Consider the following 15,512-nt stretch of genomic DNA (forward strand, 5'->3'; position numbering starts at 1 on the left):
CTGATTCTGTAAGTTGATTATATTAGTAACAGTTCATGAATACAAAGATGTGTTAGTGTGTTTTTAACATCTGGAAAATATGCCTATGCCACACCAATTTCACGCCGATCACACCGAAGCCTAATAAAGAATGTGGAACAAAAAGAATTATGCATTCTTAAGTTTTGTTTATTACTGTTTTGGAAAACAAAAAGCCTTGACATATTATAGTATAAACTTCGTAACTAATTATCTATTGAATGTTTGTGTGATTAAAATAATAATCGTATTTATCTAAGTTAATTAATCCTTTAAAAACATCGAACGTCATAATTATCTAAAAGATATGTTCAGTGCGCTGGTAAGAATTTAATATCGAAAAAATTACAAAACACTTAATAGATAATTATACATATATGATAATTATACATATAAGTATATACAAGACTACTACTTTAAAAGGGAGCAGAGGAAAATAACCTAATCTTCGATTTGATTTTAGAGGGGTATATCCACTTTAAAGTTAAAAATAAAATATTGTACGAGTAACTACACGATATATTCAAGCATAGACATTAATCAAAAACATAAAACAATAAAGTTTCCTCGATATATAAAAATCACGAAATGACCTCCAATTTTCACATTTTTTCGATTTATCCTCGACATGCTACAGGTTATTAGGACAAAAATTAGATAATTAATTATATTTATGCATGATCGACAACTGTCACTACGGATTTTTTTAAATCCCTTTAGTTTTAGAGTTATTCCGCTAAAACGAATTTGATACTTTTAATGCGCAAAATTCAACATCTCCTGTCGCATGTCACGCGAACTTCAGGCATATATTTGTTTCACAAATTTGGGCGGAACCAACGTCAAAATTTTTTTGGCATGATCCCTTTTAATCTGTCAATTATAATTTTATAAACCATATTACAAAGGCGCTCTTTTAGTTCCGAACCTATTTCTAATTTGTGATTTCAGCGCAAACGAGAGTTGATATTGAAAAAGTTATATAAGGCCCATTTGCCTGATAAGTTACCAGGTATGAATGGCCCTTATTTCGTATCTATTTCTAGTTATATCCTCGACGATCGTAGTTCTGTACACTTACTTATAGTGAGTTTTAAAAAAAGAACGTTGCATTTTTGCTAATTAAAATATCAAACATGATGCTACTCAAACGCTCTACTGCCTCTTGATTAGTTAAATTAGCTTAAAGATCTTGCAGCCGGGCCATAATACTTTATTAAAAAAATATATTGGTCAAAATCTTCTTCAATCTTAAAGGATGATCAAAATTTAAGCGGTACTCGGCCAGTTCCATTATACCTCTTTGGTTTTTTGTTTTGTAACGTTTGTTAGGCTTTTGTCTAATTATATGAAGAGGCTGTATGGTGAACCTTTACCTACCCAAATAAACGTGAGACGTGTGATTGAAAAAATCGGGTTTTTTGTCATGGATTGAATAAAATATATATTAAATATTGGTTTTATTTACTCGTAGAAAAAGTATTGTATGCAATCATTACTTATTTAAGTTTTATGAAATGAAATGAAATGAAATCTTTTATTTCAGGCAATGAAATGCCCATAGACAAAGTGTTAGTAAACAATTAAAACTTAGACTATTGTTAGTACATACAGCACAAATTAACCTAACCTTATTTTATATATAAAAGAACCGATTTGATTTGCCCAATCCAATACCATAGGATTGGGCAATCAAATCTGCCTGCAATCGTTTTCAGGATGCTGTTGGGACTCTTTCTGACACGAGTCAAGAGGGAGACGATCTTTTTCCTCATCAGTGCATAAAAGCCATCTGTGTGCGCCTCGGCAAACATGCCTGACGCACTGCACCATCGTGGCAGCCCCAACAGCATCCTGAACGCGTTGTTGTACTGTACGCGTAGGGCGTTATATGCTCGCTTTGTGTACTTGACCCACAGGATTTTTACGTCGTCTGAGCATCTTGCGAACCTGCGGGCCAGCATATTACAACGCACAGACAACGCCCTACGCTCTCTCTCTATATCCTGGTCATCACACAGGTCATCCGTCAGTATGTGACCAAGATACTTCACCCTTTGCACATTTCTAAGCACAACCCCACCAAGAGCGACGGGTGGTATGTAATAAGGCTTAATTTTGCCCATTTTAAAATCTCGTATCTATTACTTCGGCAAGGCCTCGTGACCTAAACCCGATTCTCGACTCCAAGAACAACGATTTTTTTTATAATACGTATGTACACTCAACATAGCCCTGCACTAGGGAAACCCTGGGTCGCGGGTGCTATGGACACACACATAGACAACCACAAGTTACTCCCAAACTTACGCGAGAAATAAATGTAGGTCATACAAATATTTGCATGGAATTCGGGAATCGAACCTGGGACCTCTACCGTTCGGCCACTGAGGCAGTTAAGATCGTATAAAATACTATTATAAAACTAAACTCTTTTGGTTGATAATTAAGTGTTTTTGAAGTTATATAATTTTGAAACTGTATAATTCTAGTTTTTAGATTGTGTCTTATAAACAGTCGCGAGTTTGAATCGATGTAAACGCACCAGTTCTTTTTTTTATCAAGTGATGAGACGAACAAGTCGTGGGCCTGGTGGTAAGCGACACGCCTGTCCATAACAGTTGCAGTGTCACTCATAGCTTATTATATTATCGCAAAGATCTTAGGGGCGCTGCCAATGCGCCCGTGACCCAGAGACACAAGTTGACAAGTCCCACGTGCCTGCAATTTCACCAGGTCCCTTGCCTTTCAACACCGGAGCACAATAATGCTGAACATTACTGCTTGGCGGCAGAGATAGTTAAGATGGCAGTACTTCCCTGGACGAACTCTGTCACAAGGAGCTTTAGTACTACTACATCGTCAATAATATGTTTTATATTGTCTCGTCAAAAATATTTTACAAGGGGAAATCTTTATGGGGACTCTTCCTCCAGACTGGAGGGCCAACCCCACTAAACCCCCCCGGGTTTACCTCCCGCCGGTTGAGTCGGCGCCGTGGGGTCGGTGCACATTCACCACGACTCCGCCCGGCCGCCCTAGTTTGCCCCAGGGCTCCCGCGCCAACGGAGGGGCAGGTCAGTTGTCCTCCGACCCAGACGAGTGAGGCCGTGCAATACAGGCTCCGGAGTCCCTGTCCAAAGCCCGCTAGGCTCACTAGGGGATCAGGCGAGCAGCGAACTGCCTTCGCCTTCTCCCCGTACGTCTGCGCCGAAGCGGGTGCGCGTCTACCGCGTCCTCGCGCACCCGCTCCGCAGCCTCCTTTTGCGACATAACCTCTCCTCAAAAGAGGCCACCGCCTCCCAGGACTCCTCGCTACCGAGTCTGGCGGCAACCACGCCCGGCAGCGAGAGGTCCTGAATAAAATAATAATAATAATAATATTTCACACCTGCCGATTGTGCGTTAACTTCAAAAAAGCGAGCCTGAGTACTGTAAGAGTGCAGGACAATGACGCTGCTTTTTTACCACGCTACTGCAGTGCATCGAACACGTTCGCCGAGAATGGATTACTTCTTTGCTCGTATGGCTTCCTTTTGGGACAGATTGCGTTGTTCTGATAACGGCATGCTATTTCCGCAGATATGTCTGGTCCAATTTTTAAGTACTGGCGTTCCATCCACCGCGACGCAATCAGGAAATAGATTAGACGAAGACCTATATGGGTCATACCTTATTTACCTTACTTTATTTAATCCTATTTTAAGTCTTGTATAATATCATTATTGTTATATTATGCCACATTGTATATGTGAAATGGGATTTTTGCCTGAAAAGAAACAATTAATAGAGCTTGATGTGCTGCCGTCTGTACTGCCGTCCGTTAACTAAAAACCAAAACTAGTGACAAAATAATTTTTTGACATGTCTTAAAAAACCATAACCCAGTTTTAGAATATTGATATTGTTTAATGATATTTCAGCTATGCATCGTTAGGGTAAGTTCCGATAAGTCAAACACGTTAACTAATTTTAACTGTTATTAAAAGACAATTTTGTGCTGTATGTTTTTCTATTTACAAGGGATATTTCACTATTTGTCACAGCCGCGTTTTAGTTAGTGGACGGCAGTACATACATAGACGTTCCGTAATTCATTGAATTATTCTATGGAAGTACAATAAATAATCTGACGACCTCGGCGGCCCTTTACACTATAAACGCTGGATGAAGAGGTCCCGAATTCGGTTCGGTAGGACCAATTTGGGAAATTAACTTCTAAATAGGTTTTCGTCTGGGTTTCTGGGTAGTGTCCCGGAGTGCATTCTATTGCTCTGCTACTCATAGTGCTGGGAATTCTCTAGTTTAAGATTAGATTATAAGTGTGGTTGTCTTACACATTATTAATTAACAAAAAAGAGAAAACTTCTTTAAAGGCCAGGTATTTCAAGGCGAGCATGCATTTTAGGAGATGAGGTGTGGGGGACCGCCTCTTGCCATAAAATAAGAACAGGCAGAGAAAATATGGCACAGATCCGACATCGACATGCGTCCGATGGCGACAGACGTGTTAATTTTCAAATTTTGGATAAATATAAATTTAATAATGTATATGGTTGCAGTTGAAAACCAAAAATTTGGCAGGTTCTCTGTAATATTGAAAGAGAAATGTCTCCGTATAAAAATGACATGAAAAGTGAGATATTTTATTCTTAAATAATTCGTTTTAAAGTACATTCCATCGTGTAACGAACAAGCACATTCTTTAGACTATATCCTGGTGTATCTGATATATTTTGTAAAACCGTTACTTGATAGTAAATACCCCGTTTTTCTCGCTTCTCCTCCGGACTTCTGTTCCGCCACGCGGATTTTACGCCGGTCATGTTTGTTATCGGCGGCAGCACCGCCGCTCAAAAGTATTAAAAGTATAAACAAAAACAATTAGGTATGATTAAATTCCGTTTATTATTACCTTTATGGACATTAAAAATCATTGGCACAATATAATATAAATTTCGTTTTTAATTATCAATCAAAATAATTTATTACTTAAGAGAATAACCGTATCTACCTCGTTTAGCTAATGTTTTTATTTACTATAAACATTACTTGTTAAATTATCTACAGTACGCACTGGCAAGAACTTAATATCATTAAATATAAATAACTATAATGCAAAACATTTAACAGGTAAATCATCGATTTATTTCTAGTCTTACTTTGTCATAGTCTACAAATTACAAACCTAGGTTACCTTAGTGAAAGTTTTGCACTAACAATTAGATAACATATAGACGACTAGGTTTTACGATAAAGAAACCTTAAACATTACCTAATAGCCTATGCCAGCTACGAAAAATATAGCCAAATGTACATCAATTCTGTACAATATACATCTTTATTTACTTTGGTTACATTACATTATAGTAGTTTATTTGTAAGTACGTATACACAGGTATATAATATGCTAATGCTTAAATTCACTGGTCACATGTGTTTTGATGCTAAAGGCAGTTTGTTTTGACATTGAAATAGTCTCACTTGACGTTAATGTTATTTGACATTGACTTACAATTATATGGACGTCGGGTCCGCGCTAAAAAGTGTCCGAACTTATAGGGCGTTAAAATCGTATACAGAGCATCATTCACGCTTTAGTCTTCGTTTGTTCGACTGACAGCGAAGTAAGCAAAATTAGACAGTACTGCGATGACATTACAATTTAAATTCAACGTTTTAGCTTTTTCATATTCCTTTACATGTCACTAAGTTTAAATAGATTGACTTGGGACATTTTTTTCGTGGTTTTTGTATTAGACCCGTCGTCCATTTATTTGTAAGTCAATGTTATTTGAAGAAATTTGTTTCCAAAACTCCTTGAGCAGGTGAGGAGAAGAAATGTAACTTATCAATACTTATCGACTTGGATTATACTAGCGTAAGACTCATTATCTAATAAAACGGAGCGAAGAAGACCTATGTATCAGCAACAAATAGAAATTCGTGACCGTCAGGATGGCTGGACCAAACAAGACATACAAATCAAACTGTGGTCACTATTTACTATCTATTTTCTACTATTTAGCATCTTTATTGACATATTTTCTACGTTTGCGCTAATGGGAATATTAAAGAAATAAAGTGGCCAGCCATTCTGACGTCAGGTTGGCTGGACCACTTTACGTTTTTCATGGTTATAGCAATTATAATTTACTTTTTTTATAAAACTATTTATTACCTAATTTCTACCCAAACATACGTTTTTCATTATTTTAGGAAGCTACTATAAAAAGTAGTTATTTTAAAAAAAATAATAAAACGCCTTTGCAAAAGGTTTATCTTCTCCGTGTTATAAATTACTGATTATAATACGTTCGCATTCATTAATACCTACAAAGAAATTAACATTTGTAATAGTGAATCCAACTAGTAGTTAATTAACTGCCTCTTTGGCCAAACGGTTACCAACGACTGCCACGCAGAGGACCTGGTTTCGATTCCCGGGCCAGGAGAAATATTTGTATGCCCTACATTTATTTCTCTCGTGAATTTGGGTGTCGTTGTCTATGTGTGTGTGTCCATGGCACCCGCGACACAGGGTTTTCCTAGTGCGAGGCTATGAGTGTGTGCGCGTTTATTATAATTATTTATTTATTGCCCTAAAATATTGCTTGCAAAGATAATCCACAAACCATTGTTGGCATCACAGACCACATAAATACTAGTTTCTTCCGTGGTTAGCATATTCTATGTGCCTGCAAAATTATTGTTGGCAATTACACGGAGAAGATAAACTGCCTTTTTAGAAGATACTTTTGGCGTTTTATTATTATTTTAAATAAATTTTAAAGACACTTCCTAAAATAGTGAAAAAATGTATGTTTAGGTAGAATTTAGGTATATAGATTTTAAGACTTTCGTGGTTATTCACTAAATGATTATCACTAATATCAGGTTTCTTACCACGGTAGCGCAAGAGGGTAGACAGATATGTCTGCTCTTAAAGCTATCATCTGCCGCCGTCCAGTCAACCCGTGACCATGGAGCGTGCACCGTTCCGAAATATCGGGAAAATAAAAAGAAGTCATACCGCGGCAAGAAACCTGATATTAGTGATAATCATTTAGAATTAAGGTAGTAAATAGTTATATATAAAAAAAGTAAATTATACACTGCTAGAACTATGAAAACGTAAAGTGGTCCAGCCAACCTGACGTCAGAATGGATGACCACTTATATTTTACTTTTTTTTATATTTCTGTTAGCGCAAAGGTAGAAAATATGTCAATAATAATGAGCCCAGTATGATTTGTATATCTCGCTTGATCCAGCCATCCTGACGGACACATAGTACTTCGGTATCACGACTGCGAGATATTAAAATATCGAAAAATCTATTCGATGATAAGGCACCACTCTCCTACGTCCAGTTCAGTCCGATTCAATTACTTTAAATTAGTGATTCCTATTCAGTGATTCTAATTCATTGACTCCAATTCAGTGATTCCAATTCATTGATTCCAATTCAGTGATTGCAATTTTGTAACTTCAATTCAGTGACTCCAATTCCGTCACTATAATTTAATTGACTCAAAATTTTTATCCTAATTTGACAAATATAAAATATTTCTAAGGATTTCAATTGCTTAAATCTGTCATATAAGTGTAATTTTGAAGTTTATTGAATATCATACCATTGCTCCACTAGTTTATTGTAATTATTAATACAAAGATCGAACAGTTAGAAAAAATTCCTTCGATCCGGCTGGATTCGAACCAATGTCTTCCAGCAAACCGTACTAGACGCTATACCAACTAAGCCACGGAACGATCTAGCGGACTTTACGAATTTTTCTATGTGCTTGTTGCAGATCTAGTTTTTAACGACTTTCTTACCTGTCTGAGTGAAGAAATTATTTCTCACAGATGGTGCTACGGCAAAAAAGTCGTTAAAAATCAAAAACAATCTGCAACAAGCACATAGAAGAATTCGTGAGGTCCGCTACTTCGTTCCGTGGCTTGGTTGGTATAGCGTTTGACATGTTTTTTTTAATAAATAAATAAGTGCGCGTTTGACCAGATTAATCGTTTGAGAATTGAAACTCACAGAATCAACATCACTGTCTTCCCATAATGTTAATAAAGCTAACAAAAATACATCTTATTAAATTTTAACATACAGATAGTTTTAAAATAGACTCATTTATGTACCAACTTACTGAATATTTACATATGGCGTAATTATCTACTATGTTATATGTGTTCAATTATACATTGTCAGGATTCTTTTTAGCCGACCTAAAAAGGAAGAAGGTTCTCAATTCATTTGTTTTTTACACGATAACTCGATTTGTGTACCGATTTAATTGATTCTTTTTTTGTTGGTAAGAGGGTACCTCATTACTGATCCTGAAGAAAATATTCCACCTCTAAGGGTGGCAAGCTAGAGGATGAATCCGGTTTCGCACACTTTCCGGTAACCGATTGCAATAAAGCTTGGCAAATAGATGTAATTCCAAGAGCTTTTGAGGTCGAGTCTTTTTATAAAAATTTTACAATTATTTCGAGTTCTTAGGTTTTCGCGATTGTTACACATAGGAAATGAAACTATTTTTCCGGATTTAAATCGCGTATATGTTTTTTCAAACAAACCGACCGACGTTTCGGGCCCTTTACAGGTCCCATGGTCATGGTTGACAGTCAACCGTAACCATGGGACCTGTAAAGCGATTTAAATACGGAAAAATAGTTTCATTTCCTATTTACAATTATTGTTACATTGGTTTTATTTCAATCATAAGGACGGCATTACATACTTCATTAGTAGACAAGTTAACACGGAAGTTCTTAATATTCTAAATGTAAATACTATTAATAATGTTTTGCTTATCATGTTTACTTCGGTATGTATGTGCTTGTAAATGTATAGTACAACATATATTAGTCAGCTAACTAACATGCATCCGTTAGGGTAAATTCCGATAAGCCGAACACGTTAACTTATTTTAACTGTTTTAACAGAGAATATTGTGCTTCATCTTTTACTATTTTAAATGGATATTTGACCATTTGTCGCTTGGCCGCGTTTTGGTTAGTGTATGATGTACTCTGTAGTCTTTATTGCAAGTCATGTTATGATTTTGAATATTTTTTTTTGAACTTGATCTATTTAATTATTTTTTTACGGGATAATAATAATGTTGTTGTAAAAGAGCACTTTTTTAAATAAACGAAATTTTTTATGTTTTCTAGATTATGTATTAATTGTTCCGTCTATATTAATTGATCTACGGATAAATTATATAATGAACTGCATTCATGGTAACACCATGATTATGTTTAAGCATACTAAATTAATATTTGGTGTTCATAAATAATATATATTTGATCCTCTTTTTTTATTATTGGTCATGGCCAGGATATCTTAATATATCTTGGTTACTTGGTTGCACAAGCCGAGCAAGCGAAGCGAGCACGCCGCGGCAGCGGCCGGCGAGTGCCGGAAACCAATTTGCTTGCGTTTTCGAGTATGTATTCAGATCATATTATATTATAATTAGTGTACAAATATAATCAACATTTACTTAGTCTCAAAAATAAGATCTAAATATTATTTTTAATGATCATTTGTCTTGGTTTTTAGGCCCAATATAAAACAATTAAAGTTAATTTATACTAATCAAACATTTTATTGCGTAGCTCTGAACAGATTAAAATATGCATTGATTTAATTTATTTTATGTTTCAGAGAAAAAGGTTCAGTCATTAAAAAAGATGCCTGTTAGATTTGTTTGGCCTGCTACTTTTGCAAATTTTTCTAAGTACTATGCTTCGTATCAAGGCGTTGGCAATCAAATTTTAGTCGATTATTTATAACGTCATTGAGGTCTTGTTTGTAACCTCACATACCTTCAGTACGTAGTCTATTTAGAAACTGAACATACATAGTAAAACATCTGTTTGAAAGCCGTTTGGAAAGCAATTTCGGGACGCAGGTTCTGCGTAGTAGCTTGTGTTTGTGTATCCCGTTATGTGTATATTTGGTATTGTGCAATTTAAATTTTGCAATTATTATTATTATTACTCAATTTGATTATTTCCATGTCTAATCGTTGTATGTGTCTAATTTTATTTTATTTATTTAGTGTCTGGTTTCGTTATCTCTACAAATTAGTATATGATTTTTTTAAATTGCGGTGTTCTGTTTATTGCAGGCCAAAGCAGAATATAAGAGAGCCACGTAATTAGCATAGTCCTCAGATGCTGAGTCATGGACCTTTTCGACATGCCTTTTTGCTCATTTGTTTTAAATATTTTTAGTAGCAGCAGAGCTCCTTGTGAAAGAATTCGTCCAAGAAAGTACTGCCACCTTACCTACTTCTGCCACCAAGCAGTAATGTCAGCATTACTGTGTCCCGGTGTTGAAGGGTGCTGGTGAAATTACAGGCATATGGGATTTGTTAACTTATGTCTCAGGGTAACGGGTGCAGTGGGAATGCCCCTCTGATCTTTGCGATTTAAAGCTCTGAGTGGCACTGCAACTGTTATGGACAGGCGTGTAGCTTACCATCAGGCGCACGACTTGTTCGTCCCGTCACTTGATATTATAACAGAAAAAACTATTTTTTTATTATTATTGTTTTCCTCTGTTTTGTAATGTTGTCTTTTCTTATTTACAATTTGTATAAATTGTTTCTAATGTATTTTGCATGCACATGCCAAATAAAGACCATTTTATTTATTTATCTTTAAACTGTCCGCGTTAACTTGTCAAACTATAACAACTACAGTCTTCAGAAACTATAGTCCATTCACTAGTCACTATGTTAACTCAAAAGGCTCTGAGAACCCGTGATAGCTATAGATCCCTCCAAGAATGTACTTGTAGTTGCCAAAGTGGTGTATGCGGTATGTACCACGAGGTGTTCCTGCTGGAATCTCCCATTCTATATCCGCGAAACTTGTCCCCAAGATCTTGGAATCTCGACGCCAGATGAACCTGTCAGTAGTAACAACTTGTATCACAATGTTTCTGTATCAACTCATATACGTCTCACTGTTAGGCACGAACCTCTTCTGAGGAGAGGGTATAACCTGTAATTTGACTTTAACTTTGAAAGAAAGTAATTTTTAATAACCCAAGCTCATCAATATAAACGACTAACGGGTCCAGATGGGTATAGAATTGAACTCGTCATGGCAAGCTTTCTTTCAACTACGCTACCACTAGAACAAATATAATTTAAACCAATGATTCCCAGTGGAATATATTGACCCCCAGGGGTCCCCTTCACCATACACGGAGTTCATGTTAGCGAAATAGAGGGCTTGCATGACACTGTGTTAGTGGAACTCATTTAGGCAGGTCATGACCAAAATGTTGGTTTTCCGTAAATGGAATACAGATTGGTATATAAATACATAATACTTTCTTATAGTACACGTATAAATTATCTATGAAGTTAATTTTTTATTGAATTCATATTGAATTATTTTTTATATGAAATTGCTCCACTAGTTTGTTATAATTATTAATACAAAGATCGAACACTAAGAAAAAATCCTTCAATCCGGCCGGATTCGAACCGATGTCTTCTAGCAAACCGTGCCAGACGCTATGCCAACTAAGCCACGGAAGGAACCAGTGGACCTCACGAGTTTTTTTATGTACTTGTTGTCGTATCTTTTATCTATGAAGTTATTAAACGTTTCTCTACAAACAAGATATTCGGAAAGAGAAATGAATAAAACTAACATCAATTTGTTTTGTTTTTGTAAATTTTCTCACTAGCACTATGTCAGCTGTCAAAGACACATTTGAAGTTGATGATTCGTGAGAAATTCAGTATTAGTTACGAGACAAATAAAAATTTTGGGAACCATTGATTTAGACAGTAAGGTTAAATTTCATACTTGGCGGACTATGGCTTAAACCCACTCTTTAGGAAAGGCTCTTGTCCAGCAGTGGGATGTATAATGAGTTGAAAATGTAACGACGAAGCATGTAACAGAATTCATACTTAGTCTCCCAGTCAGCATCGGTGGCGTAAGTAACCCAAGAGTCATACTTTTCCGACTCTAGTTTCTCGACAATGGCGTACCAGCGGCCGTGCCGGAGGCCATTGCGAGGATGGCCTGCAATCTGATTAAATAGGATTTAATTAATCAACACTATACTCTTGCATCTTCCATGGATTCAACAGCAACTCCAATTTTATCTCTTTAGCAAATAAAAGTAATTCCACAAAATTATAAGGTCGGTTCTTTTTTGTAAAAAGGTATATTTATCGTATATCGGATACACCACATTTACCTAGGGGTCCCAACCAGTTATGACTCCACAAACGGTTCAAGGTGAATTCATTATTCAAATATAAACGAAAATCACAGCTCTCATGATTGATCTTCGCCTCGACATTGACGTCTTGCCAAGTACAGAGGTCTCTGCCTTTCAAACACTACATTAAATAGTCAAAAGTTTATTTCTCACAGGATCGAAAGGATTAATATGTGCTTTTCCCAACGATAGCTCGAATTTAAGCTCGAAAAGTGACTCACAAAAGAAACAGCGACGATGTCGCCGTAGCTGTACTGCCTCTGCGGCTGCTTGACGCAGTCACCAAACTCTTTGCCCCAGGGGTTTCCATCCCAAAGCACCGGCGGCACCAGGGTGATTAGCTGATCTTGGAAGTCGGGTGGCTCCGGGCCTGGGTGCAGGAACGTGTCCTGCCAACAGCCACTTGGAGTTACAGAGGCAAACAAGAGACAAACGATTAGTGAAGTGGCCGACTCCTTTCTTCCAAATCTGATCATCAGGGGTCTATTCCCATTCTCCGTCCGACATTCGTACGAAACTACTACTGTCAAATAAGTAATCCAAACCCTTGGATTTGGTATTTACCAGAAATACTCAATACGTTGGAGCTAGTTATTCCTCAAGAGCTCTCATGCCAAAAAAGTTTTGACGTTGACTCCGCTCAAATTTGTGAAATATATGCCTGAAGTTCGCGTGACATGCGACAGGAGATGTCGAATTTTGCGCATTAAAAGTACCAAATTCGTTTTAGCGGAATAAAACTAAAGGGATTAAAAAAAATCCGTAGTGACAGTTGTCGATCATGCATAAATATAATTAATTATCTAATTTTTGTCCTAATAACCTGTAGCATTTCGAGGATAAATCGAAAAAATGTGAAAATTAGAGGTCATTTCGTGATTTTTATCTATCGAGGAAACTTTATTGTTTTATGTTTCTGATTAATGTCTATGCTTGAATATATCGTGTAGTTACTTATACAATATTTTATTTCTAACTTTAAAGTAGATATACCCCTCTAAAATCAAATCGAGGATTAAGAATTTTTCCTCTGCTCGGTTTCGTGCCAGATTTTGGGAAGAAATTTGGATGAAAAGTGGCTTCCCAATTCACGGTCCGTATGTGTCCGAACTTTACAAATTCATAAGATAAGAGGATACAGTTACCTTCATTAAGGCCGTTGTAAGCTCAGCATATTTGTTTAGATAAATATCCAACGTGTGCGGCCCAAATATTGTTGACGCTGCTTCATACCTTTGCGCCTGAAATATTAGGCAGTAATTTAAAAGACAAAAAGTCAAATCGTGTTATTGACCTAATGGAATAACTTGTCTTCACGGTCCGTCGTTTTGATCAGTCTGATATCGGTTCGATAAGATCATCGCGACGACCGATCGAAATGATAATATTGATGATGATGGAATCGCCTTTAGTTGTCTTCTTGTCAGGTATTGTAATCTTAAATTCAAAAACTTCCAAATCTTTTAGAAACTCTTAAGAAAAAATGCCAGGGAACATTCACTCCCTGATAGAAACTATTGTTTGTACAGATCAGTTTAACTAGATTATGTTTATCGTCGAGATTCCTACTAGGAAATCTTGGAAATATGCTCGAGAAACTTAAATTGTTACGTTCCTAAGCCACTCTCGTACCTGATATTCTTCGGGTGTAGTAATATAATCCGAGTAAATATTAGACAATCCTGCTAGCACCACTTTCTTCGCTCCTGCGATCTTCGATACGACTTTCCTCAGTCTTCTCCCAGCCATTGTGGTGAATTCTCCAGGCACCGCAGCCAACAATAGATCTCCGATCTTTGCCACTGTGCAGGAAACTATATTGGGTTGCCATTCGTAGGGAAATTTCGCCTGGAACAATAATTATTTATGTTATCACAAACTATAATGTGATGTATGAGCGAAATCATAAAATATCTGTGTTGACTTGAGATAAATGCTAAATCTGTGAAAGAAAAACAATGGAAGCGGCTTAAGCCAAAACTCACACATTCTAATTTGAAACACTATACGATCTTGATAATGATTGGTGGTACTTTCAAATTTAAAAAAATTAAAAAATTGTGGACTGTTGACATATATTATAATTTAAACTTTACCCTGTTGGCATATTATTGAAACTTCTATACCATCAATAGCTATTATTGCAAATTACGACGTTTTGATTTTACATTAAATTTCAATGAAAGTGCTGTCATCTTGCGGTAAATAATTGAACGACAGACAACGACTTCGAGATGTGTACTCAGTTCTTCAAAAAAATAAGTGATCATATTGCAGCGGCATAAGGTTTACTTCCGTAAAAATTTATTAAAATTAAATAAAATAAAACTTAATGATAATATGAAACACCACCATAGATTATATTACAAGAGCGACTTATTATTTTTCCATCGGAAAGTAGCCAAATATTGCTACTTTCGAGTGTTTCTACGATTTTCGAGGTTTATCCATAACGTACAAAGCGGAAATGGCGGACTCAGCTCAAGTTTGCGGAACTCCGCAAATTAAGCATTTCTACTGTATTTATTGTTCTATGATAGAACTGGTTCTAACATTTAAGCAAAATACATTTTAATTTGCTAATATTTTTCTAATATTCAAACACAAAGCATCACAAAACTTACTCGTCCAGTAGCAAGTAGAATAGGTTTCGGCGCTTGGCATTTAATGTCCTCTTTAGTGGGTGCAGCGATGAAGTCTCTGACTGCATTCCAAAGAGGATTAGAAGTTGTGGTACCCTGAGTGAAGTTGAAGGCACCCGGACCATCTGTGGTACCTGCTGCAAAGCTATATCCCATGGCTGGAAGACAACCTGACACGCTGATACTCTGGAAGTTTCAAAAAGCTTTGTTATGTCATGGATGATTAGAAGACTTCTTAAATATTTAGCTTAGCAACCTTTGCCAGCAAAAAAAACTTCACGAGAATGAGTTGATACTCGTTAGACTGGATAGAGTTTTCAATGTGTTAGGATTTTTAGAAAGAATATAAAAAAACATCAAAAAATAAATCTCACCTTGTTGAATGTTTCAGAGACAGGGTCATAAGGATTAACGACTTCATCGGGCATCTTCACATACTGATGAACGATTCCTAGAGAACCAGAAAGGGTCTCGCCTGGTTCTTCCAAGACTCTCTGAAAAAATGGCAATGAGATTCATTAACAGTTCTGCTCATTGACTCAAAGTTCCTATATAGTAATCATCTGAACCAC

General features: G+C 36.4%; 1 protein-coding gene across 1 annotated transcript; it reads right to left on the bottom strand.

Moving 5' to 3' along the window:
* Nucleotides 1-10,641: 10,641 nt before the first annotated feature.
* LOC113226388 (neutral ceramidase-like) lies at nucleotides 10,642-15,429 on the bottom strand. Its single transcript, XM_026458998.1, has 7 exons — nucleotides 15,315-15,429; nucleotides 14,923-15,126; nucleotides 13,931-14,146; nucleotides 13,444-13,539; nucleotides 12,520-12,687; nucleotides 11,982-12,103; nucleotides 10,642-10,960 (listed from the first exon to the last, which is right to left on the bottom strand). The coding sequence occupies exons 1-7, from the start codon at nucleotides 15,366-15,368 to the stop codon at nucleotides 10,783-10,785; spliced, it is 1,038 nt and encodes a 345-aa protein (XP_026314783.1). The 5' UTR covers nucleotides 15,369-15,429; the 3' UTR covers nucleotides 10,642-10,782.
* Between the last annotated feature and the right edge of the window lie 83 nt (nucleotides 15,430-15,512).

Source organism: Hyposmocoma kahamanoa, unplaced genomic scaffold, assembly GCF_003589595.1.
Source record: "Hyposmocoma kahamanoa isolate Upper Pololo Valley unplaced genomic scaffold, ASM358959v1 190, whole genome shotgun sequence".
Lineage (NCBI taxonomy): Eukaryota > Metazoa > Arthropoda > Insecta > Lepidoptera > Cosmopterigidae > Hyposmocoma > Hyposmocoma kahamanoa.